The sequence below is a fragment of the Miscanthus floridulus genome, chromosome 9 (assembly GCF_019320115.1).
Source record: "Miscanthus floridulus cultivar M001 chromosome 9, ASM1932011v1, whole genome shotgun sequence".
Classification (NCBI taxonomy): Eukaryota; Viridiplantae; Streptophyta; class Magnoliopsida; order Poales; family Poaceae; genus Miscanthus; species Miscanthus floridulus.
Window position 1 is genome coordinate 98,986,240 of NC_089588.1, and position 26,744 is coordinate 99,012,983.

The 26,744-nt window shown below is 43.6% G+C and overlaps 1 protein-coding gene across 1 annotated transcript; it reads right to left on the reverse strand.

Annotated features, from left to right (window-relative positions):
• Positions 1-19,462: 19,462 nt before the first annotated feature.
• LOC136482455 (uncharacterized) lies at positions 19,463-22,807 on the reverse strand. The gene is made up of 2 exons (XM_066479669.1): positions 22,636-22,807; positions 19,463-21,901 (listed from the first exon to the last, which is right to left on the reverse strand). The coding sequence occupies exon 2, from the start codon at positions 21,810-21,812 to the stop codon at positions 19,764-19,766; it is 2,049 nt and encodes a 682-aa protein (XP_066335766.1). The 5' UTR covers positions 21,813-21,901; positions 22,636-22,807; the 3' UTR covers positions 19,463-19,763.
• Positions 22,808-26,744: the final 3,937 nt, after the last annotated feature.

Sequence of the window (26,744 nt, forward strand, 5' to 3'; positions counted from 1 at the left end):
GCTATAGGAGGACAAGACCAAGTTCAACGAGTCGACCGAGGAGGCAGAGAAGAATATCCTGGCGGTAGCTATGGCCGAGCAGAGCGGGTCATTCGAACCTCATAGAGAGAGGGACCAGCTCGCCAAGGTGCTGGGAAGCCCCGAGCACTGCGGCTGCGTCCATGGCATATCTTCGAGGAAGAGCTAGAAGACCATGGAGTCCTGGGCATCTGACGCGAGCTCGTATAGGATGAGGCAGGCATACAAGGAAAGGCTCCTCCAGAAAGGCCATGATGAGGCTATGCAGGAATTTGTCATGGGCAAGATCTCAGACGCGTTCACGAGCAACGACCCCAAGATGTTGGAGCTGAGGGCATAGATGTTTCGCCAGGCTAGCATGGTGCTACCACATTAGACACAAGCCACCGTAGAAGGGCAGGCCACCACACAGGCGACCGGAGGAGATGCGAAGAGGTACCCGGATATCGTTGAAGCTACGCCTTGCCACCTTGCGGTCCCCAATGGTAGGAAGGTTGTGAGAACGATTATGGTGGCTGAGGCAGTGGCATTGCCGAGACACAAGTACCATGACATTTCAATCCTGGCCGAATATGCCAGGGTGAAGGTGACTTAGATCCACCCGAAACATGTCGATGATGAAATTAACATAGAAACTCCAGACAGGACCAAGTACATGCGATCTTGTATCGGCAAGGAAATTCTCTGGCCTCGGGCTGACTTTTTTTTTGACGAGGAGCTTCATCCGTCACCGCCCTAGCCGTCTCCCATGGATCACGACTATGACGATGACAACGGCAATGACCCAGCAGGCACTCCTCCCGGCACGAGCAATCCACATGGAGATACAGGGGCATCATCGGGCACCGTTACACCGCCTGCAAATGATCCGAAGGAGCACACAAGGCAATGTCCTCCCACGCCAAGAAAGCCTATAGAAGAAGAGGAGGCCATAGATATCGATGGCCACACCAAGGTGAGTAGGGCGGTCACCTCAACAGCCAAAGAGTACGAAAGCTCGACTAAGTCTAGAAGGTATGATTCTGGCTACCATAGTCGTAGTAGAGCATATGTGGAGATGCTAGCAGAGTTTTTTACTCCTGAACCTCTCAAGTACAGGCCGCCGTCACTAGTGTATTTTTGGCCCATTTCGGATGATTGCCCCGACAACTATGAGCATGGGAAGTTGATGGTGACCTTGGGCCAGCTCATACAGGACGAGCCGTGGGAGCCTACGAAATCTTGAGTAGCCTGAAAGAGAACGAGACATTCTCTGGCCTCTCTACACAAGCCTTCGTCGTCTGGACTCACTCAAGATGCTCAAGTAATCGTTAATGGATAGACGCCGAACTACACACTTGAAGAACTGACATGGGACTGCTGGATGTATCTTTACACCAGCCATCGCAAGGATTTTTCTAGTTGCAGCCGTAGGCTATTCTATTCTGCACTGCTCTTGGACTAGCCTACTCCTAGTCCTTATCACAAGAATTCTTCTAGTCACAAAGACACCTTCTATTGCCTATGCCTACTACTCCCGGCGGTTCAGACATCTAGGTTACTACTTACTAACATATTTGAAGACAGGAAGCTAAGAGTTATAGCATTACACTTGCCTGTGCATTTGACACAGCTCGCCAGGGGGTATTTATAGCTTGATTCGTGTCTATCATGGACCAGGTTCTTGAACTTTCTACGGATTGTGATAAGGCTTCACCGGACGATTGTGTGGGCTGAGGCCCCGTTTAGATCCAAAAAAATTTTGGATTCTGGTTACTGTAGCATTTCGTTTGTATTTGGCAATTAGTGTCTAATTATGGACTAATTAGGTTCAAAAGTTTCGTCTCGCGATTTCTTACCCAACTGTACAATTAGTTTTTTTTCGTCTACATTTAGTACTCCATACATGTACCACAAAATTCGATGTGATAAGTACTATGCAAAAAATTTTGGCAACTAAACGGGACGTGAGTCGGCTCTGACTCTGCTTTTACAAACCAAAGGACAAGATTCTTATTCTCCAGTACACCAAAGGACAACACAGGATACAGTAGTTACTGTTGCACATGTGCCTCTGGCTGTCTACCTGTGGACTTGTTTTCAGCAATTCTTCTCTGATTGAACAGTGATATGATCATTTATGAGTTACAAGGTGGGGGTACACGGGGTTTCTGTTGAGGAAACTGCCCACCCGAACCCTTGTGCTTACAAATGTCTTACACGCTGCTTCGGTCAGGCTTCTTCAGTTATTGCCTCAGTCTACTCAGCGTCACTTCGATTACGCCCGGGGGCTCAGATTCAAGCATTCAACCACTCGACGACAATCGATTCTCGATCATTGTCTTGGAAGTTACTCGGCTGCACCTTGACGATGTCTACAAGATCCTATAATTAACTATCGAATAGTCGGTTTTAGGCTGGGGGTTACGGGATACATATCCTCGGCGGATGCATTCAAATTTCATCGAAAGGAATTGGAGCAATTTGAGACAAGACCCTCCAGCTCTTTATGCTAAACAGCAAGAGACTCGTGGGCTACACTCAGTGAGTGTACTTTTCTAGAAAGTGCACGTTACCTGAAGATTTTGAGAGCACATCATGGCTTCTCTAAGAAGGTACTCGGATGATGCTTGATTTTACTTGGATGATGCTTGATTCTACTCTCACATCATGGCGCACCCCTTGTACATTACATCATACACAACATCCCAACGCAAAGGCACCACCCCTGACTGACTAGGGTATTACGCTATTCTAGCCACCTGAACCAATATAAGGGGGTGTTTAGATACAATGATTAAAATTTAGGAGGTGTCACACGAGGGTGTCGCATAGGGTGTTCGGATACTAATAAAAAAATAAGTTACAGAATCCGTAAGTACTCCACGAGACGAATTTATTAAGCCTAAGTAATCCGTCATCAGCACATGTTTACTGTAACACCATATTATCAAATCATGGACTAATTAGGCTTAAAAGATTCGTCTCGCAAATTAGTTGCAAACTATGTAATTAGTTTCGTAATTAGTCTATATTTAATATTCTATGCATGTATCAAACATCCGATGGGACAGTGACTAAAGTTTAGAGCAACCAAACGCCCCCTAAATCGTTGTCTTGGTGTTTATCACCGAGTTATGCGAACAACGAAGCCCTGTAAACTCTGTCCTGGATAGCCCCGTGACAGATTGTTGGTTATCTGACAGCACGCTGGCCGACTGATGGCCACTGCTGGCAGCACGCACTGGATGCCGTGGTCGTTGCATGCCGCACGCACTGGACGCTGGCTGCTGTGGCCACTGCATGCTGCACGCACTGGATGCTAGCTGTTTTCGTGCGGATGATGTATGAAGGCACCAAGCCGATCGGATGACGTGTCGGTTTTAAATATAGACAAGGAAAAATTTACCTAGGTTGTTGTAGAACTCTAGCTTTTTATGGGTTTTCTATTTTACATAATGGCTAAATGTTACAATTTGGAATCTAATTTTACCTAGTCTCTTGAAGTTGCTCTTATGTGCTAACAATTGACAAAAAAAGACTAATTACATCATGAGAGCAATGCAAAGAGTGTGGCCACTTGTTCTCTTCAAACTGAACATGAGGATCAACAACTCCTTGTTCTCAGTGGCGTGTACAGCGAGCTCCGTGGTTGCCTCTGCTGGCTCCCTACATGTTGGACAGCAATAATTTGAATATAGGCCCCGTTTGGGAGAGCTCCGCTTCCTGATTCTTCAGCTCTGCTCCTTGATTTTGCGATGGATTGATTCAATTAGATTCCTAGGAGGAAGCAAGGTGGTGAGCTGATGAGAATTGATTCTCTGTTGATCCCCACCAGAATATAACAGGGAGCAGGGTGAAGTAGAATTTTTTAGCTCCCCACTACTTCAAAAAGCATTTTTAGGAGCGGCTGGTAACCCTTTATAGGGGCGGTTTGGCCAGCCGCCCCTACCGAACCGTCTCTACAAATCATGCATTTGCAGAGGCGGTTCCCAGGCCGCCCCTACAAATCGATTTGTAGGGACGGTTGGTGATTGAGCCGCCCCTACAAATCGATTTGTAGGGGCGGCTGGTATTACGAACCGCCCCTACAAATCGATTTGTAGGGGCGGCTCAATCACCAACCGCCCCTACAAATCGATTTGTAGGGGCGGCTGTAGTGCCAGCCGCCTCTATAATACATGTTTGTAGGGGCGGTTCAATCTAGAACCGCCCCTACAGTACGTTTTTCCGCAAAAAAAATTCAAATTTACAATTCAAATTCGACCAGAACTGTTTGTTTCTGCGTATTCCATCCAGCGTTCGCGTTGTCGAACGCCCCGCGACCAACGTTCCGAACCGCGTTCGTGTTGCCGAACGCCCGCGACCAACGTGCCGAACGCGACTTCAAGCACAATAGTATTATATAAACTACACTTACAAGTCCAATTCGTAAGGATATATACAATCCATCATTTAATATACAAATTCTAAAAACATTGTTATCAACTTCCTAGAGCTAGCCTTTCAGTCTCACGAAGGTATTGGTACTGAGGATTTCTACCTAACTCAGACTCTCAGTCATGGTAGGCGCCTTTGACGTGTACAATCTGGTCCAATATGAAGTTGCAAAGGTCGTCGACGAGCTCTAAGAGTTGGTCATCCTTGTATGGGTCTTTTTTCATTCCTTTCTCTTCTCTCCACTACAAGAGAACAAGTTTCAGTTTAGTATTTCATACCATGTACGAAGTTTTTATACTACTGATGAAGAGGTTCAAACTTACCCTTAAGGGGTGTCTCTTGTAGGCATTGGTGTTACTCATCATAGAACATATATAGTATCCACAATGTACACTCCCAGGCCTCTGCTTGGGGCACTGTGTGTTTTGCATATGAAAATCTTAGGTAATGCTTTTGAAAGCCATATAACGGAGTACTGAAGAAGTAAGTTACACTTACCGCACATAGTGTTTTATAGCCAGCTTTTCCTTCCTCGCTGGATCATGCCTTCCATGATGATGAGTGACATAGAACCTAAATGTCCTGTTCGAATTATTTTAGCAAATACAACTTGTTAGTATCCATAAGTGAACGTTACAAGTATGTATATAAACATATAAGCTAATGAGGATTGTCGATATGTATACGTCTTGAGAATCGATATGAAGTCTTTGTATGTCGCCGGGTCCTTATCTATTGAATCAAAGACCCATGCCATGCTCCTCCCGACATCGACGGCTATACAAATCCAGTGGTTGCTGCATGGATTTAATCATAGAACTAGATAAGCTCTTTTGCATCGAATAAAATATATCGAACAAAGCTTTAAGTATATAGTTGAACTTACTCGAAGTTGTATGGTAGCCATATAGTAGAGTGTTGTTGTAGATTTTTGAAAGCCAGAGCAATGTATGCCGCAACCTTAAGGGACTCTTCCTTTAGTTTCGCCGTACAGATGCGCTCTTTCTCCCGAAGAGTCTTTGCAGCAGCTAGCTCTTTGGCATCCACTGTCCACTGTTTAGGGTAATTAAAATTTGGTTGGGCTATAGCTTGAGGGTCTACATACCCGGCTTTCAGACTTGGCATTTGTTTGACAATGTGCACTTGCATTCTACAAATCACGGCGTTGGTTAGTTACAACAAAATTCAAAGATTACATTCATATCATATCGGGAGGACAAGGACTTACAAGCACCACGTGCGAATTAGATTCATCTCCATTTCTCCCAGGTGAAAGCATGTGTGCATGTCATTGAAGTCAAAGACAATTTTCCCAGCTGGGCTTCCAAATGTGCCGGTGGGGAAGCATGCTTGTACGAGATCTATGCTCGTTGGGAGAACACGCAAGTACCAATCATGGAACCTTCTCATTCCAAGTGGTAGGCGCCGGATGTCCCGGTTTGGTATAAAGGGCTTGCCTCTTTCATATGTTTTCGGGCAATCCTTTGACCATTTGATGTCATCAACATTTGGATACTGCTTTGCAATTTGGTGGAGTTTGCTAGTTACGGCCTCCTTAGAACCCCGTGATGGGACTTGTTTAACTTGGTTCTCAGGCTTGAACTGGTCATGTGAATACCACTTGGACACCGACGAGACATCTTTCATCGGAACATAAACTGGCCTTATGTTGATTGGAATCTTCTTTCGAAGTTCCCATTCAGGCACGTCCTCGTCTTCTTGTGCATCACCTTCTTTAGGAGGCACTCATTGTTCATGTATCAGTTGTGCTTGTTGAGAAGACTGTGGCATCTCATCATGCACTTGCTTGGTACGAGCTGGAGAAGGTTGTGGCATCTCATCAGGCACATGCTCGCTAGGAGGCGGGGAAGAATGTGGCATCTTAGGTACGTGGTGGTCACGAGACAGTGAAAATATCTCCCCAACCACAACAACTCGCTCCAAATTTGGGAGAGGGGGAGGCGGCGAAGAAGTAGTCAATATAATGTCCCGTTTGTGCTAGAGGATGAACTGCCCAATAACGTCTCCGAGTAACACCAGCCCCTTGGGAGTTGCGTAGTCTATCCTCCACTACATGAACTCAGGCTTCACGGTATGCACCTCGACCGTAGTGTAGTCCGGCGGTATCTTATTATTGTGGTGTAAGCCACCGGGAGGATGTGCCACACCCGTTGCCACCTCCATCACAGTGTTCTGTCGGCCGCTGAGAAACACCAAGGTGCAACTAGTTGGTTCCCGTATGCGATCGACAGGTGTTCTGGCTGCAGTGGAACCTTGGCTGCTAGGAACTTTCAGAGGGCTACCAACTAATGCCAGTTCTCCCGGCGGCATCACTAATATCCGTGGCTCCGTAGACAGCCCTTGCTCCTCCAGCGCCTTCACAACTAGAGCCTTCACTTGGAGCTCAAGACTAGTCTCCCGGTCTCGGCCATGTTTCTTGTACATGTGCCTGTCCTCTTCGAATCCTTGCTTCTAGGTCGTCCTTTTCCCTAGCCCCCTGGTGCGGCCTGTGTGCTCCTTGTTTCCCAAGCCAAGGCTAAGCTCGTCCCTCTCTCTGGAAGGATTGAAGGAGCCCTTCTCCTTGTCTTCAGCATATTTCAGTCTCCTTGATACCGCCTCTTGGGTCTCTGGCTTATTAAACTTAAGATTACTGTCGGATGATTCTGTACTCCTCGCATATATCCAGTTCCTTGAGCGTACCTTCAGATTCATCACATCGATATTCCCAGCAGCTACGGCCTCTTCGTCCATCTTCCTAAACTGCTCTTCCTTGGCATAGTAGCCACCGAGGCCTAGATGATGGTGGTGTTTGTTCCTCTTCGCCAGCTCGGTGTTACGGGCACTGAGCTCCAATGCCTCCGGTGAACTCTTCTGAGCCACGAGCTCCTCCCATTGACTAGGAGTTATTTTGCCGAACTCTTTGAAGGGAGTTAACCCCTTTTGGATATACTTCGTGTTGAGCTCCGACCTCCAACGTCGGAATACCTCTCCCATCATCCTGAAAGCATTTTTTTACCAGTTCGTGCTTACCCTCCGGAAATCTAAAATTGACCCTCAGGTGCTTATCCCATAGTTCATTCTTTTTGTTCTCTGGTACCTCTTTCCAGTTAGGGATTGCTAGGTTCAATTTATCTCTTACTAGGGCCCCGATCGCATTACGAAATTGTCCTCTTAATTCCTTCGGCTCAAGGACCTCCCCTACTGGCCTGACCTCCGTTATCACATAGCATGCCTTATCTGGATATAGATTTCCTTTTCTATCCCCTCGTTTCCTCTTAGGCTTGGTAGTCATGGTTGTGTCTTCAGGTTGTGGAGCAGAGGCATCGTGATCCATCTCTGTGGTTGTTGCCTCTGCTCTCCTTTCCACTACTCCGTCTTGTCCAGCGAGATGTCGCGGACGTCGACGTCGTCTTTTCCGAGTTTCAGGAGGGACCTGTATATACGACAGGTCAAAGTGTTAGCAGAGGTAACACAGCCAAAGCTTTAGCAAAATTTACAAGCTAAGGCTTTTTCCCTACCTCCTCGTTTGGGTCAAAGTCCTTGTCCAAATCTTCCTCCATTGGCCTCCTTCTGGCTTCACATGGGAAAGGATCATCGGGACTTATATATCCCTCTTCTAAGTCATCATCAGCATCATCCTCTTCTTCTTCGCCTTCAGCAGCCTCTCCTTCGGGGCCTTCCTCCTCGTCACACTGCTCCTGAGTAAGCATCACTTCTAGATCATTTTGTACCTCCTTATTGAACTGTTCCTGAGTAAGCTGGTCCTCTAGTGCTTGCTCCTCAAGGGTTGGCTGCTCATCATGCTCGGGGCATCGGGCTGCACTGTCTGGTGTCCGCGACATTATTTCGCGCTTTGTTCTAATAGATGCAAGAAAGTGTGCTTTAGGTATGCGAGAAGGTATAAGAAATCAAAAAGGTCTATAAACCAAAGTAGTCCTATAAAACAACAATATATAAAAAACGAGAAGTAGCAGTGGTAGAGGCCTCAGAAACATGTCAAACATCATCTGATCTTGAACTTGGAGCATCAAGGCATCATAACAGAGAAGAGAGGAGAAGGTAATGTAGGGGCGGCTGCTAATGATGCCAAGTTCCTCACAAGTTCTTGATCATCAGCTCATATTCCATATAATGTATGGACTTGGATGATTTCATCATCGGCAAAACAAAGGAGAGGAGAGGAGAGGGGAGATTTGGCAAAAAAAAAGCAGGTGCTACTTTCAAAACATAGAGGATAGGAAAGGTGGCAACAAATAGAGGAGAGGGGAGATTTGGCAAAAAAAAAAGCAGGTGCCGCTTCCCAGAAAAAGCAACATGACAATGTAAGAACATCATATGCTTAATATCTTCCGAACCTGATAAGCAGATCGGACAATCAGAAGTAGTAGACAGTAGTAGGAAAGTAGTAGAAGTAGCAAAAAAAGCAACAGTTTCTTAGGAGAGGAGAGGAGTAGAGTGGAGTAGAGGAGAGTAGTAGTAGAAGAGGAGTACAGAGAAGACAGCAAGTACAGAGAAGATTAGTAGCCACCGGCCACAATAATATAAACAAACAAGTGCAAGGCTGCAAGCATACAAATGACAATGTAAGAAGAATAATATAAATACAAGGATTATTTCTACTCAGCAGATATTTATTCCCAAAAAATGAAACTGGATGAATCGAAGTCCCACTAATAAAACTAACAAGTGCAAGGCTGCAAGCATACAATGAAAGAACAGCTAGGATTAATGAGCTAATGAGCTGTTGCAAATGGCAGGAAACGAGTACCAACAGTTCACAGATGGGAAATAATACTATTAAGAATGTATAGAAACATCATTGCAAAGTGCCTTAGGTCTCAATTAATAACCCAAGTTCTCATCAAAGCTACTAATCAGTCCACAGATACCATTAGGAAATAGTGCTAATTAGACAGGGAGGATGCACTGAGGGGGTGTACTGATTATTAGCTAGCAAAAATTGCAGACAACAATCGTAAGTAAGGTGCGGCTGCCGCACCTAAGGGTGCTCCTCCTGCGCCTAAAAATCTAACATCATTGACCTAAGGCACTTTGCTTAGTGTGAATCAAAATGGGCATGAACATCATGTATAGTTCCCATTACTCTAGGCACTTTGCTCAGCGTGTAAAAATCGAAATAGCCATCATCATGTCCAAGATAAGCATTAACAGCTTCTACAATTGGAAGCTTGTTTCAATTTTGAGCAGCAAGCAGCAAGCAGAGCGGAGCAGTGGTGGATCCAAATTGGGGCATCCAATTGTACAAGCATGCCCAGTTGTACAAGCATGCCTAGGAGTAGTAAGAGGAGGAGTAGTAGGAGTAGTAAGAGCAGTGGAGTAGTAGTAAGAGTAGTAGTGTAAGAGTAGTGAAGTAGTAGTAAGAGTAAGAGTATAAAGTAGTAGCAAGGACAACTTAAGTATTAGTTAAGTAGTAGTATAGAGTATCAGCAGCAGTTAAGTAGTATAGAGTAGTAGTAGTATAGAGCAGTGGCAGTAGTTATGTAGTAGTAAGCGAAGTAGTAGGCACATATCCAGTTAACTTTGTGGTAGTAGAGTAGTATAGAGAGTAGTACGAGTAAGAGTAAGAGTAAGAGTACAGACAATAGCATCAAAGCAAATACAGTGTATGTATAATACGAGAAGAAGCTGATGCAAGTGTGCAGCCAACTGGAGGAAGAAGCTGCAAGTCTACCAAGAAGTGTTGATGTTGCATCAAGAAACAGCCATGAAAAAGAACCAAAAAAGACAGAGAAAGAGTGGTAACATAGAAGGACTGATGGAGATATCTTATTCATGTAACTTGCTACTGGCAACCTGCTGGTACATAGCTAGGGTAGTTTACCAAGAATTGTTTAGTCGACTAACAGTAGTTAGCTTGGAGCTTTAGGCCGAGATACAGCAACATATGACTTCTTAATCTAATGCTATTTTTTCTATAATGTGCCAGTGATCCATTAAGTTTGTTTATAACTTATTAAAAGCAGCCATTGTTGTTATTACATTACTATGGAGAATAGAAGATTGAGTCTGTTAGTATCACAAACATAATTTCAGTTCCAGTGCTTATTTCACCTTGAGCACACAAAAGGATTGACTATTAATTTGCACCGTTCAAATATAAGTGTTTAAGCTTTTACATTTCTACTTGTTGCACAGTTCAAATATAAGTGTTTATGTCTCAATCCCTGCCATATCCGAGCACAAGGTTTGAAATGAGGGATAGAGAGGAGCAAAGGATTTATCTCTCACAGTTACAGAGTGGCATGTGCTAAAAGTAGTAAGCATCAAGACAGTTGAAAGTATGCAGTGTAAGTGCCATGGAGCCCAATCAAAACCAAACACAAAACATAGAACTTTGACATGCTAGGTGTGGAGGACAATCACCTAAATCAAAACTGTCAACTAATACAGTCAAGCAAGTATCATAGTCCAGCAAGTAATACAACTTTACTATCATAGTCCAGCAAGTAGCATAAGTTTTCATAAAAAAATACAGTCAAGCCAGCATGCTAGAACAATGCAAGAACCTACCACAAATCATATTATGTCATACTGCAAATAAGAAATAACATGTGTACTTGCTGGTAAAAAACAAATAATTAAGTTTTACTATAGTATATAATCCAGGAAGTCAGAACAGATCATTAAAGAAATAATTATGTACTCAAGCAGTATGCTAGAATAATTCAATGATAATCCAGTGGATAGTCAAAATGCACAGATCAGGGATAGTCCAGGAGACAGCCACCACCCGCAACATTGCAAATATCATCATCATAACTAGCACGCAGCATACCTTCGTCACCGGTGGGCTCAGCTCCTCCAGCAGATCGAGATGTGGCGAGGACTAGTGGAGGCTGGAGACGAGGTGCCGGCAATGCGCACAGGTTGAAGACGGCCGTCAACCACCGCGCGAAACAGAGCTGTAGCAGGTCCTGGGGCGAGCGACCTACACAGGGGAAACTCCCCGCACGGGCTGTCCTGGGGCGGCTGGCCAGCGGGGGCCAACCACCGGGGAGCGGGCGGACGTCGACGGCGGGGTCAGAAACCCTAGGGCGGGGAGGAGCAGGCGCGCGGGTGCGGGGAAGGAGCAGGCGCATGGGGGCAGAGATGGGGCACGCGGGTGAGGGGAAGCGGCCGGCCGGCGGGGGCCAACCACCGGGGAGCGGGCGGGCATCGGCGGTGGGGTCAGAAACCCTAGGGCGGTCAGGAGCAGGCGCGCGGGTGCGGGGAAGGAGCAGGTGCGTGGGGGCGGAGATGGGGCATGCGGGTAAGGGGAAGCGGCCGGCCGGCGGGGGCCAACCACCGGGGAGCGAGCGGGCGTCGGCAACGGGGTCAGAAACCCTAGGGCGGGGAGGAGCAGGCGCGTGGGTGCGGGGAAGGAGCAGGCGCGCGGGGGCGGAGATGGGGCGCGCGGGTGAGGGGAAGTGGCGTGGGCCAGCGTCGGCGGGGAAGGGGCGCGGGCCGGCGTCGGTGGGCCAGCCTGACGGCGTCGGAGGAGAAGAGAGCGCCCAAATGAAGACAACACCCGTGCGCCCTCATATATATAGACATGATGATTTGTAGGGGCGGTTTTTGATCTAGCCACCCCTAGAAATGCATTTGTAGGAGCGGTTCCTGATCCAGCCGCCCCTACAAATGCATTTGTAGGGGCGGTTCCTGATCCAACCGCCCCTAGAAATATATTTTTATTTTTTTTAAATTATTAATTCTGTATTATAAAAATAATTGTGTATATATAAAACAATTGTGACCAAAATAAAAGTAATATAAAAACAATTATGTATATGCACAAATATAATATTTTGTATTATTATATATATGAAGAAATATATATATAAACGATTGTAGTCAAAACAATATAGAAAACAAAAATAAATAAAAATTATAAATTTGAATTTTAAAACTTCGACTACAATTTTATGACTTTAAATTAAATAAAATGAAAATGTTGTAAACATAAAAGTTGTATAACTCATCGACATGTACAACTTTTATTTTGGTCATCTTGTCATGTGACTTTGTTTGAACGATTCAAATTTTGAAAATCAAACAATTTCAACTTGAAATAATATTTTGAAAGAGTAAATGATTTCAGATGAAAAACTCATCAAGATCTCCTACTTTTATTTTGGTCATTTCTTTATTTCATAAAGTGTTAAGTGATTTCATAAAGTTTTAGTAGTAATAGAGTGGATGTTCAAATAGAGTCATCTGGATGTTGCAAAGCGTAGTCTCACATGCATAAAATGTAGTCTCACACACATACAAAAATATGTAGTCTTACAAACGTACATAAATATATAGTCTCACACGCATGCATAAATGAAGTCTTACAAACACACACTTACACAAACACTCCACGTTCAACAACTAGCTAGCCCGCTGTAACGACTTTCCCTTGACACCTTTTTCATTCCCATGGCATTATGTCTTTGGGGAGGTTCTTTTCCACAACACTGATCTTCTTAGGAAAGTCTGTGAATAGCGGCATCTCATCGTAGTTATTGTAAGCTTCAACATCGTCCACGCCATCAACTCCAATAATGTGCTATTTCCTGGAGGCAACCACGTGCTTTGTCTTCTTCTTCGGGGGGAGGTTACTTTGTGGGTCAGACATATAGAAAACTTGTGCGACACGTGAAGCGAGCACCCAAGGGTCATCTTGGTAGCCTAGATTCTCGAGGTCCAAGACTCTCAATCTGATCTCGTTCAGTTTGTGTTGTTTGATCCAGCGGCATCGAAATAGGGCCACCGTTATATCCCTTCCATAGTCAAGTTCTCATATCTCTTCAATGATGCCAAAGTATTGGATCTTTCGTCCTAATCCATCGAGAGCCTCTATTTGAACGCCGCTGTTTTGGTTCACATATTTACTATCCTTTGCGTGGGTATAGTACGTATACCCATTGATGTCATAAGCATTCCAAGATGTCACTTGTCTCGATGGCCCCTCTGCCAACCTACTGATGGTAATAGAGTCTATGGTTTTTCTAGGCGGTATGTTTTGGTCCTTCAACCATGTAGTTAGTCGTTGCTTGTGTTGTTTCATGACCCAATCATCCAAACGGCCATTTCTCTCTGCCATAATGATAGCCAAGTGTTCATCAATATACGGTTGCATCAGTTGTGTACTCTGCAAGACACTGTAATGCGCCCGACTCACCTCTTTGTAATCATGGTCGATGAACACTTTTCTACCACTGGTGCCCTTCCCAGTCAGCCTACCCTTGTGATGAGAATCGGGTTTACCAATCCCTTTCTGTACTTTTAGGTACTCTTGACAGCACTCGACGACTTCTTTAGTACTATAACCCTCTATCATGGAGCCCTCTGGGTATGCTCGATTATGCATGTATCGACTTAGAACTGACATGAACCGCTCATAGGACCACATTTCATGCAAGTAGCAAGGGCCAAGCGCCTGTATTTGATGAACCATGTGAATCATGAGATGTGGCATTATATCAAAAAAAGCAGGAGGTAAACACATCTCCAGTTGGTTTTGTGTCTCCACCACAAATTCATGTAGGTCACTCAGCTCTTTCTTGCCTATCGTCTTCTGTGAGATCTTTGAAAAGAAGTAGCACATGCGGGTGATGGCCATTTTCAAGAACTCTGGCTTTATAGCCCTGATTGCAATAGGTAGAAATACTATCAGCATCACATGGCAATCGTGAGCCTTGCAGTGTGTTATTGACAAGTCCTTCATCGACACTAGCTTCTTCACATTTGCTGAAAACTCAGTCGGGACTTTGATCCCTCTCAGGAAAGTGCATATAGCTCTCTTCTCGTCTGGTGTTAGGTTGAAGCATGCTACGGACAGAGTGTATTTTCCATTAGCCTCAGGTACTGGGTGAAGCTGTGGCATCACGTTTAGCTGCACCATGTCTTTCCGTGCTTTCAGACCATCCTTTGACTTGCCTGTGTCCATCAAGGTAGCAATGAGACTCTCAAAGACATTCTTCTGCACGTGCATAGCATCAATGGCATGGGGGACCTTCAAGTCTGGCCAATAAGGCAGATACTGAAAAAAGATTGATTGTTTCTTGAAAGGTACGCCTTCGACAGGAGGTGTGCTTCTATCTCTGTTCGTCCCATCCGGATTCTTCTTTCCATAGACGACACGTATGTTTTTCACCATTCTGTACACATGTTCTCCGTTATGACGTCTCTCCGGAGGGGGTTCAATCTCCGGGGCATTGTCATAAAATCTAAAGAATAATTTGCTGCGGTACTTATGACTTATCTTTAAGAAGCATCTGTTCCTTAGGTAAACTATCTTCTTGGATGCATCCAGGTACACCCATGTAGTACCATCCAAGCAAACCAAGCATCCCGTCTTCCCTTTGATCTGTCCAGACAAAGCAAACAGCGTGGGGTAATCATTGGTAGTAACAAATATTATTGCTCTACATATGAAGTCCTCCTTTCGGAACACATCGTACATCTGCTCCCCATGCCTCCATAGCCTCTCCATTTCTTGCATCAAGGGCTCGAGGAACACGTCTATATCAATGCCTGGTTGTTTAGGGCCAGAAATAAGAATAGTGAGGAGAAGGTACTTTCTCTTTTGACACAGCCATGTTGGGATGTTGTACATGGTCAAGATCACTGGCCATGTGTTGTGGTCGCTCATCCTCTCATTGAAGGGATTTATTCCATCGGTGCTTAAGCCAAACCGTACATTCCTTGGGTCATCGCTGAATTCTTTGTGCTTCTCATCAACCTTTGCCATTGACTACAATCAGCCGGGTGTGCAATCTTATCATCATCCACCTTGCGCTCATCATCCCACCATGTCATGAGTGCGGCTTCTTTAGGGTTTAGGAAGATATGTCTCAAGCGGTCGGTCACTAGCAGGTACCACATTACCAGGGCAGGAATTCTTCTCTGCTTTGCATTGTTGCCTAATGGAGTGTCCTCTGGGGGCTGATATTCTTGTACCACCTTTTTGGTACCCTTCTTATTCTTCTTTTTCCCCATGGAGGGTTCGTCCCCACCGTAAAGGTCATTGTTCTTGTACCGGCTGGCCCCACACCGGGGACATTTATCTAGTGACTTGACCGTTTCGCCACGAAAAAGTATACAGTGGTTGGGGCATGCATGGATTTTTTCAACCCTCATTGTCAATGGACTTATGACCTTCTTCGCTTGGTATGTGTTGGTGGGAACTGAGTTTGGTTGTGGCAGCACCCATGATAGGAGATGCAATAGATCATTGAAACTACAGTCTGACCAGCCGTACTTAGCCTTTAGGATGAGCAGCTCAAGCACAAAACGTAGCAATGTCCAATGTATCGGACAACCCTTTTCAACACCATACACAGTCTCCTTCGATGCTTTTGTCACCCTTTCTAAATTTTCTAGACCTTTCGGGCTATTTAGTAAAATCTCTGGTCCAATGGCTCGAATCATGTCCTCCAAATCATCTTCATCCCCGACACATGCTCCACCATCATTATTGGCACCAACTTCGTCGTTACCATCCCAACCACCAGCATCACCACCTTGTTCATTGCCAAACTCGAAATCCATTCGTGCATCAAGCTCTGCTGAATATTGGGACAGGGATTCTATGATTTCGTCGTCGTATTCCTCTTCATCCTCGTCGTTAACAATAACCGTTTCACCATGATGAATCCACACTGTGTAGTCCTCAACAAATCCTCGCATAATCAAATGTGATCTGATGATAGTCACATCTGTCCATACCATACGGTTCTTGCAATCTTTACCTGGATAAATAATTGTATCCTTATTCTCTTTCAATGTCGTTGCATGCTTCTTTGTGGCTTCAATAAATTTATCCACCTCTTCACGGAAACCTGCCTTGAACCTTAACGAACCATACATCCAAGAGTTTCTGTACTCCATCTTTTACAACAGCAACAAAACAAACATTAAAGGAGTACTTATTCAGATATATGTAAAAATGAAACAAATTAATAATTACTTGAGAATAATTGTATATACTTCAGATATATATGAATATAAATCTAATATAATTACATGAAGCATACAAATACACCATGGTAAAAGAAAATTAATTAACGGCCCATTTATCCATAAATAATTAAAATACATATTTATTGATTACAATAAATAATTTCAAAGACAACAATTAGCAACAATTATACTTTACCCAATATCTTTCATACAAACCCTAGTCCAATTTCATCAAACATAAATTTACAAAAACGAAATTAATAAAAAAACCAAACCCTAGATCTAGATCCACATGCACATGAAACATCCATAAAACTAACTAATTGTTCAATAAAATCAAGAAACATGGACCAAATAAGGGTATGATCTTGTTCCCCTCCCTAATTTATCCTAGTACATTCAAAAGTTGGGTCTAATTTGCTTCATAAATAACTCAAGCACCATAGAAGAGAGAGAAAAACAAAACTCTAATTACTCACTAACCAACTATTAAAACTTCAAAAAAAAGTATGGAATAGCATTTTCTTACCTTCTACAACCTCTCCACCAAAGGATTTGAGACCAAAACCTTCCCCCCTTAGTAGAGCAATTTTTAGGAGGTGCCCAAGGCCTCCCCACCTTTCTTTCACGGGTTGGAGTGAGTGACCCGAGGAGAAAGAAGGTGCTACATCTGTTTTATATGGGGGGCATTTGTAGGGGCGGCTGGTGATTGAGCCGCCCCTACAAATCATACCACATTTGTAGGGGCGGCTCGTAACACCAGCCGCCCCTGCTGTTCCATTTGTAAGGGCGGCTGGTGTCTGGACACCCGAGCACGTCACTGTAGGGGCGGCTCCATCACCAGCCGCCCCTATAAAAAAATCGAACCATTGCTAAAAATTATTTTTTGCGTAGTGCTCACCTCGTAGTGTAAATAGAGAAGTAATTCTTTATTGATCCCCACCTAAATCAGTTAGCATTTTGAGCATTTAGCTGGTTGGCAGTGATTCTGTTTGAAGAAACTGAAGCTGGAGCTCTCCCAAACGACTCAATAAATAGGTTTCAGATAAAGACATCCACAAGAAGAATATTTTCGGCCTCCACACGAGGGCGCACGCACTCACGTGCGCTGCTCTCTACGCTGGGGCTCGCTGGTGCCCAGGCCGGCCTTCTTGAGCCCGCATATGTGCATTTATACAAGCTGAAGGACAATAAATACTGAGCACAGTTATGTGGTCTAGTTGTAAATACTTATCTATTTGTAAGTGTAAGGTACTTAGTTCAGTTCCCTAAAAACCATCATTTTTTGTTTTTTATTTAATATTTTTTATTTTTATGCTATCTTGACGTAACATAAAACGTTTTTTATATTATTTATTTTTATGCTATCCTGACATAATATAAAAGGTTTTTTACATTATTTATTTTTATGCTGTCCTCACATAATATAAAAGATATTATTCACCTTCAATGTTGTAAGTTCGATTCTACTTGATAGCATATTTTTTAATCTTTTTCCCATTTTGGCATGTGGTGTTGACTTAACCAGTTAATTCATGGTTCACTATGGGCTAAACTTATAGTTTTATCTATATCTATATCTATATCTAATAATAAAGAGGTAAAATTTTTGTCTCTTTTTTCCGTGTGGGCCATTCTATTTAGTGTAACCACACGGCCCACTTGGCCACACTACTAGCCTTCTACCGCAAGGCCCGCTTGTGGTCTCGAGTTCGTTCCCTTGGAGAACCATTGTGTTGTATTTTTTAACAATTTCCCACTTCGAAAACTGCCAGCTGGGCCGGGCTCCACACGAGCGGGCGAGTTCGGGCGAACGGCAGCCTGGGCCGTGCTCCACACGAGCGAAGGATGCGGTAGTGGCCAGAGGAGCAGGCGAGCAGGCCATGCGGGTAGAAGGCCAGTAGGGTGGCCTGAGTGGGCCGTGTGGTTAGACTAAATAGAATGGCCCACACAAAAAAAAAGACAGAAGTTTTGTCTCTTTATTATTAGGTATAGATATAGATCGGCATATTTGCCGCTAAAAGGGAAAAAGAGAGAGTGATTCTCCTTATTGTTTACCATTTACGTGCTCAGAATTACAAGCCCTTTAAGTTGTTTAGGTACTACTATTTCCGACTGTTCTATTACGGATGGCATGAGATTGGTGAATCCAACTGCGAATGGTTGAATCACACAGATAAGTGGACTCTGCATTTGTTGCCTTGTGTTCTGTTCTGTCGGTGAAGAAAACCAAACCATTGCTTTAGGGCACGTCCAACACATTTCATGTAACCGTCCGCATTTATATCTTGATCCCTTTCAGTGTCTAATATAATATAAACTAAAATTCGAATTATCTCAGTAGTAAGCAGCTAACGGACCCAAATATACCTTTTTTGCAGAAAAACAAAATGGCATCAGCTAGCGGGGACGGCTCAGGCCCAGTAATCTGAGGACTCGCACGGCCGGTCCACACGGAAGCGTCGATACGCCAATGCGGGTTGCTGGGTGGATCCAGCCCAGGTGCGGTGCAGCACCAGGTAGGTCCACGGGCCTACTGATCGGTCCACCCACCCACTCTCTCGCGGCCGCGGCGGCGTCGAGCCCCGTCCACTGCGTCGGCGGCCCTGACGCACGACAAGTGCGTGAAGAACAACAAGGTGGTGACGGTGCAGATCGAACTTGTGCGACCACGACGTGAAAAACAAGAAGGAAAACAACAAGTAGTAGTGCGTGCTAACTTGTGAATCTTGTGCCTCTTGGCAGAACAACCAGAAGTCGCAAGGTCATTCTCTAGCTGCCAACTTGTATTGGTTCTACTACAACTTTTTAAGATGAACTACTCGCCTTGTGTTCTTTGTTTGCCCGTCATCATTGGTATGAACGAATATTTCTAGCATACTCCTACATTTGTTTGTTATAAAGACAAGAGTAAGCACAAATATTGTGTTGAGACCAACGAGTATGCAGATGAATGCCCTGAGATGGTAAAATATGGCTTTTTCATATGTTGATGTGCAAGATCACGGAAGAAAAAACATGTACTTCAGAACACAAAAGATGTCTGCAAAGAAAGGGTAATAAAGTGGACACGGCATAAAAGGCATCCGTGATTGTCCATATACACGCTAAAACTCCATGCTCTGTTACTGAACAGCACGAGCTGACCAACAACATAATAGCTAGTGGAGTAGATGACTTCAGATCTATATAAAGATCATCACCTAGCTGACTAATTTTCACATAATATTTCTGGAAACCATACGTGTTAAAGTAAAAGGGAAGCAAACATATATACAATTTCGACATCACAAGCTAGGAATTCTAGAAACAGGTACATTATATATTAAAAAAAAAGGAACAAGAGGAAGACAATGCAAATATCACTAAAATCCTACTTAGCATACACGTATGGGATCACTGGTGGAGATTCGACGGTACCCGAACATGTGGCGCATCAGGTTCGGTAATCTTGGCTCTTCTGGCACCACATCTGTAGTAGTTTCAGTAGTTACGTGTGTAGCTGCCTCGGTTGTCCTGTGTTCCTTCCAAGATCTCCTAATTCTTCGAAGTTCATCTGCCACTTCCTTCATTGTTGGTCTCATAAAAATCTTGTCTGCATTCAAAATGGTACACTTCAGTGCCAATCTCCCTAACTCTTCAAGCAGAATGATATCTTCTTCAGCTGTTATATCCTTATCGAACAAAGCCTTCCCAGTTTTTTCAGTCTCATATGCTTTCGTGAATTTGGCGAGTAGGTCATCATGATCACTATCCTTATCCCTACTAATTAGTGCCATGAGAACACCACCAATCTTGTACACATCACTTTCCATGTTCATCAACACAGAACCGTAGCGAGACGGGTCATTGTTGAGAGCTTTTTCTAGAAGGCTGCTACTAATTACACCACCAGCAGTTTCACTCTTCTTGAAAAGCATGCATGCCCTTGAAAACTCTGTGAGCTTTGGTACAAAGTTATTGTCAAGAAGTATAGTGGATGCTGAAACACTGCCATGTCCGATGATACCAGTTTCTGATGAATGTAGGTATTGTAATGCTTCTGCAGTCTTAATTGCAATCCTCATACGTAAGTCTATTGGGAAATCTTCCTGGCTACCCAAAATGTCAGAGATACTACCTTTAGCAATGTACTCGTATAGAAAAGAAATAGTTTGGGATTCCAAACAACAACCCAAAATTTTGACAATATTCTTATGGGCAATTTTAGATACGACCATCCCTCCGTTGATAAATGCCTCTTCAGAGTCCTCATAAATTAATTTATGCACCGCCACCATTGTATTGTCCTCAAGTGTTCCTTTATAAACCTCAGTTGCTGACGATGTCCCACCACTGAGTAGATAGGAGTAGTTATGTGTGACTTCATTTATCTCCTCCTTTGTAAAAGTTCTTACATTGCAGAGTTCAGATAGAATCTTAGAATAACTAGTATTTCCCTTGAAAAAACTCAATTTCTTCTTCAAACTAGGAGGCCTTGAGCTTTGTGTGTACTGTTTCGCCCATATAGAGTGTGTTGCCAATATGGATTGTGGACTACCCTTTAGATCTTTCTTGAGCATCCGAAGGCGTTTTGCCACTTCATTCATTTCAGGACGTGTATGGATGTTCAGTGACAAGCATTGAGCTGCTAATTTCCACAGTTCTTTAAGAATCTTCATGTTATCCTTTTCAGCTATTGCTGCATCAAATAGTTCCCTCAATCCTTTCCCCTTGGCACAGGCTTTATTGAATGTAGGAATTAGGTTAACATCCCCATATTTTGCCCTTTTTCGAGTTACTAGTTCCAAGAGGACTATACCAAAACTATATACATCACTTCTCGGGGTCAGACACCCCTCATGAAAATATACAGGATCCATGTAACCCATACTTCCTTTTAAGGTTGTAGTGAACTGAGTAGTACCACTGAAAAGAAACCTTGACAGTCCAAAATCTGATACTTTTGTTGTAAGATTGTCATCTAAAAGTATGTTGGCAGGTTTAATATCACCATGATAAATATGGTTGTCACTCGGTGAATCCATTGAATGCATGTAGCTCAGTGCCTCTGCACACCCTATTGCAATACCCAATCTTACATCCAAAGGGATAGGAGTCTCACTTCTATGGAGTATGTCATCAAGGTTTCCATTGGAGATATACTCTGTTACCAACATCAGGGTACTTTCACCAACACAGTAGCCTATGAGCTTCACCACGTTATTGTGGTTCATCATACTGTGGATGTTTACTTCTTCCATAAACTCCTCGCGCAAGTCTTGTCGGATATATCTTTTCACCGCAACTAGATCATTGTCAGCATCAAGGATCCCTCTATAGACTTCTCCAAAACCACCTTTCCCAATAAGAGTGCTATAATTGCTAGTAATACTTGTAATCTCATCTTCTGTAAAAATTTTAATTTTTTGACTCATTGAACCCATGGATGCAATCTGCAGTCATAAGCTTCTGGGTACTCTGCTCCAGGTGGCCAGTGATTTAGGTCCCGCAATCAAGAGCTAAATTTTACAGCCTGAAAAAAATGATTTTTTAAATGTCATTATTTGGAAGACATGGTCAGTTGATTCATCTAACTTCATGTGCAGAGGACACTATATTTGTTTTTAATTTCCAAGCCCAGAACAGTTCAGTCAGCAATCAGTATAGTTATGAATTCTAAGGAATCTTAGCACAGTGCACAACCTAATGAAATTAGACCTTTTTGTAAGGACGCATGAATGAAATTTGACGTGGAGTATCCTGTGTGCCCTTTCCTTGTGAATTTAAGCAACCCTACTGGGGAAATTCATGGGTTTACCTTTCATCTTTTTTTTTCAACTCCCACGGCACAGTCCAAAAGGGTTATCTAGTTCAGTTCAGGAGGAACCTTGAATGGCAAGTTTTCTTCAGCTGAGCCAAATAGATGCTACTTAGGAAAATCTCTGTGATTCCTAAAAATGGAGCCGACCTAACGGATAAACTTCATAGGCAACCAGGGCGCAAAGCCACGTAGGCAAAGTTTCCCCCAAGATTGTAATTTCAAGAAACTACCTACCCCCAACAACCCTACTACGTCGCAACTCGCAACAACCCAGCCCTACTTTGACCAAATGCTCATGCACATATATATGCTTTTCATATGTATCCACCAATCTGCACAAGATTGATGGCTGGGGAGAAAAAGCTCTAAAAGATCTCGCCAAAATGCTTTTCTGCATCTCAGAGAAAAAGACAGAGAACGAGAGACAGGGAGGGCAGGAAACGTACGTGCGATGGAGAGCACCCGACTCGGAATGGCCAGCCGCGCACGCCCACCTCGCCGGCGGCGGCCGATGGGCGCGCCGCTTATTTCACGGCGAAACTTGCCGCCGCCCGGGTCAGGGTCCTGGCGCCGACGGCGCGCAGCTTTTCCCCGTTCCTCCGATCCTCAGCCTTTTCTGCTCTGATTGAGGACGCCTCCGTAGCTCTGGCGCTCTGCACAATTATAAGCTCCTCCGCAGACAGCTGGCGAACGGGCGTCGTTGACCGCCACGCTTGACTTTGAAAAGTAGTAGATACTATGAATGAGTAACAGATTAACAGAATCAAGTAGTTGAATGAGTCATCTAATCCTTGTCTTATATGAATAACACCGACAGCCTGTATTAGGCCCTGTTTAGTTTCCAAAAATTTTCACCCTAAAATATCACATCGAATCTTACGGCACATACATGTAGTACTAAATGTAGACGAAAAAAAAACTAATTGCACAGTTCTCGGCAAAATCGCGAGATGAATTTTTTAAGTCTCATTAGTCCATGAAAAGCCTTAAGTGCTACAGTAACCCACATGTGCTAATGACTGATTAATTAGTATCATTAGATTCGTCTCGCAGTTTTCTGATGGGTTCTGTCATTTGTTTTTTTTATTAGTATCCAAAAACCCCTCCCAACATCCTTCCGATATATCGACGTAACACCCAAAAATTTTCATTTCACTAACTAAACACACCCTTGTTATCCGTAGGAATCATCACCGGATCGCCGTCGCCGTCGCCGTCGCCCATAGGTCCTATACGCAGCATGGCTCCGGGAATCGACGATGGGTCGCGTCGCTTTCCGGCGTCACCTAGGCAATAATCTTTCCCTGTCTCTATCTCTTCGCGAAGATTGAGAGATGGCGATGGCTGCTCGGAAAAATGGATTTTTCTGTCTTGAGTGTTGGCGTTGCCAAAAAAGAAAAGAAAGAAGAATGGCAGCATTTTAGTTGAAACTCTCTCTAATCCATCTCCAACACATTTGCAAATAACAAAACTTAACAGATGCTGTCTATTGAAGGAGAAATGTGATTCATCATCCTACCAGAACATGGCTTTACTATATGTGCCGGGCTGCCAGCACCCAACGGTACACGGCTTGGGACTGAAACATAAATTAATTAATGCTATCTAAGAGCAACGACCCGGCGACCGACCAGACCGTGTGTTAGGCCGTGGGGACCGGGGACAAGAGCTCGACAGGCCTCGGATGGCCTTAAATCCGATTTTTTTGGTTTTTTTTAGTCGGAATAGCGTTTTTCAGCCAAATTCAGTCAAACGAATGGGGCCACAATGGTGGGAAGTGGGGCGGCATTGTTGAGAGGTGAGGCGGCACATGCAGCCTGACTGGCGGCGGCTCACTTGAGTCACGACTCAAGAGTATCGATTTGGGGAAATTCAAAAAGGGAAGATGTGGAGTGTATGTGGGCTGGCTGCCTGGGTGTCGGGAATCGGAGTATTGGCCCAGTTCGGCATGGAATTTGTGTGCTTGCCAAAATCAACTGAAAAATTTGACCGACATGCATTTTTTGGTACCCTGCGAAAAATGCAAAATTTAGGGGGTTTTGATGAAATTTCGGTCCCAAAATGCTGGAGAGGTAGATGCGCGGGATTTTTTTTTTTGGTTGATGCGCTACTAGCGGTTGCCCAAGCGCCGAAGGTGGATGGGCGATGGGTAAAGTGATGGCGATGGATATCTTCTCCATGTTGTTGGCCGTTACAGAGCTTGGGCTAGGGCATCCACGCGTGTAGTAGAAAAAGTAGAAATCACTAGCAGAACCAAAACTTGACAACGGTGTCATTCGAATCATCAACTTCAATTTTGACATTCGAGTCCCCAAACTTGTATGGTTGTGCCATCTAGGTCCTTAACTCTTAACTTTGATAACAAGGTCCCTAATTAAACTTGTCTTATGTGCCGGCACTAGTCCAAAACGGGCTTTAACCCACTCAATGTGGTGATGTGGCATGCCGACTGTATGTGTGATGTTGACTTGACATATGAGCTCGACATGATAGCGATGCTCTTCTATATGAAGCCTCCTCCTTCAAGAGCGCGTGCCGGCTATGGCTTCCTGACACTAGATCCGCTAACAGCACCCACCAACATGATTGAGGTCGAGAAAGCAGGCGCCAATCTTCTAGCTAGCGACCGAGTGGCTAGGGTTGGAGGTGGAGGCATGTCAGGCAGCATGCATCAGGCAGAAGGCAACACACATGTAAGTAGGGATTTTAACGGATCGGATTCACATGGAATTGGATCCGGATATCACCTTTTTACCACATTTAAATTCGAATATGATACGAATATTTTTTAATATAGATACAAAACTAATGTCTTGGATTCGGATTTCTATTCAAATATTTACTCAATTCAACTCAATGCATATTGTTAAATTCAACGTACATGAATAGAATTTTACGACTAAGTTCATCAATAACCAAAGTGAAATAAAATCAAAATACACTTCTAATAAGCTCCAATATTGAAGAGAACTAAATTACAATGTATAATATTTAACAAAATGATAGGTTAAGTGAAGAAATTCAAGTAAGAATGGTAGGCAACAAGTAGCCATTTTGCTTTATCAATATTTTTGTAATTACAAAATTATTACACAATTAGAGATTAAAGCATGTGGGTATATAACCTAGACAAGGATAGCTCATAAAAATAGTATAGTTATAAATAAACATTTAATAATTAAATATATCAATTAATCAATCATTGTTTATAGAATATTTATCATAAAAATTATAAATCCTATAAAATAATTTCATAAGTAAATAAATTAATTAATTAAAGTATTAAAATAATTGCAACAACAAATATATTAGGTTAAGAAATTAGAAAAATACTAAAATTAATTTAATCTTTTAGTATTATTAATAGTATTAAATGTTATCTATAGATGTACTATTAAATAGTTTCAATGCATCATTAGTAATATTAAAATTAAATAATTAGTCACTAGTCATGGAGAGAGAACTTTTAAATAGATTCATTAAACCTTGTTCTTCACAGATACGGAAAAATATCGGATATTCTGTATTTTTGTCAATATGGATCTGAAATCGGATAGAGAAAATACCGAAAAATAAATTCGGATACATCCATTTAGTATCCACGTTAAAAATATCCATATTACAAGTTTTAGCGGATACGAATGTCGGATATCCATTTCTATTTTCCATCCATACATGTAAGTAGCAGGTTCTATTCATATGACTAAGTCATTAATTCACGATTTGGTAGAAAGGGCGTGTGAGGAAGCACATTTTTAACCAAAATACTGATTTGTTGACTGATATTTTTTTAGGAAGTCAACCTTCTCGACCAGCTCAAGCAAACTGCAAAAGTGACAAAAAATGAACGGAAACTAGCACTCTCTAGTCTCTACGTACATTAACTGGTACGTGGTGGAAACTAACCATGATATGAACTTTTAGCGTGTATGTAGGCTTCAAACCTCTTTTGACATTTCTTCCAAAAAAAAAAAAACCTCTTTTGACTCCATGTGCCATGGGCTCATCGTTCTGCCACAAACTATGGGCTCCACCCTGCGTGTTTTGGCTTCACAAAGCCTCATTGACACACAGGGGCGGAGCTACAGGGTGGTCCCTGTGGGCCGCGGACCACCCTGTAGATTTGGCCCAAAGTCTAATATCCCTCGGTATTTTGGCCCAAAGCCTATTCGCCTGTGCTGCCGATCGAACCTGGTGGAAGACTCGAAGCGACGTCCGCAACGCAAGACCGCGACCTGCCCCTTGGTTTCTGACTCCAACCGCTCGACTCGACGGACTGCAGCGTTGCAGTTGCAGCAGCGGAGCGCCGGAGCAGCCGCCGCCCGCTGGCCAGACGTCGGAGTCAGAGGCTAGCAACGCACTTCAGTACCTGTATGTTGATCCTCATATCCTTTCTTTACCAAAGTTCTATCACGTCTCTCTCTGTATCAAGTGATTAAGCCCTAAACTGCTAAACAGGAGACAATCAACGATCTAGTGATCTGCAGTTCAACTTCAATTCACGACACATCCCAGTTTGGAGTTCGCCACTGCCGCGGTATGCAGAAATAATTTA

Excerpts from the sequence above, each read along its gene's own strand:
- LOC136482455 (XM_066479669.1), bottom strand. The coding sequence starts at position 21,812 with ATGGGTTCAATGAGTCAAAAAATTAAAATTTTTACAGAAGATGAGATT.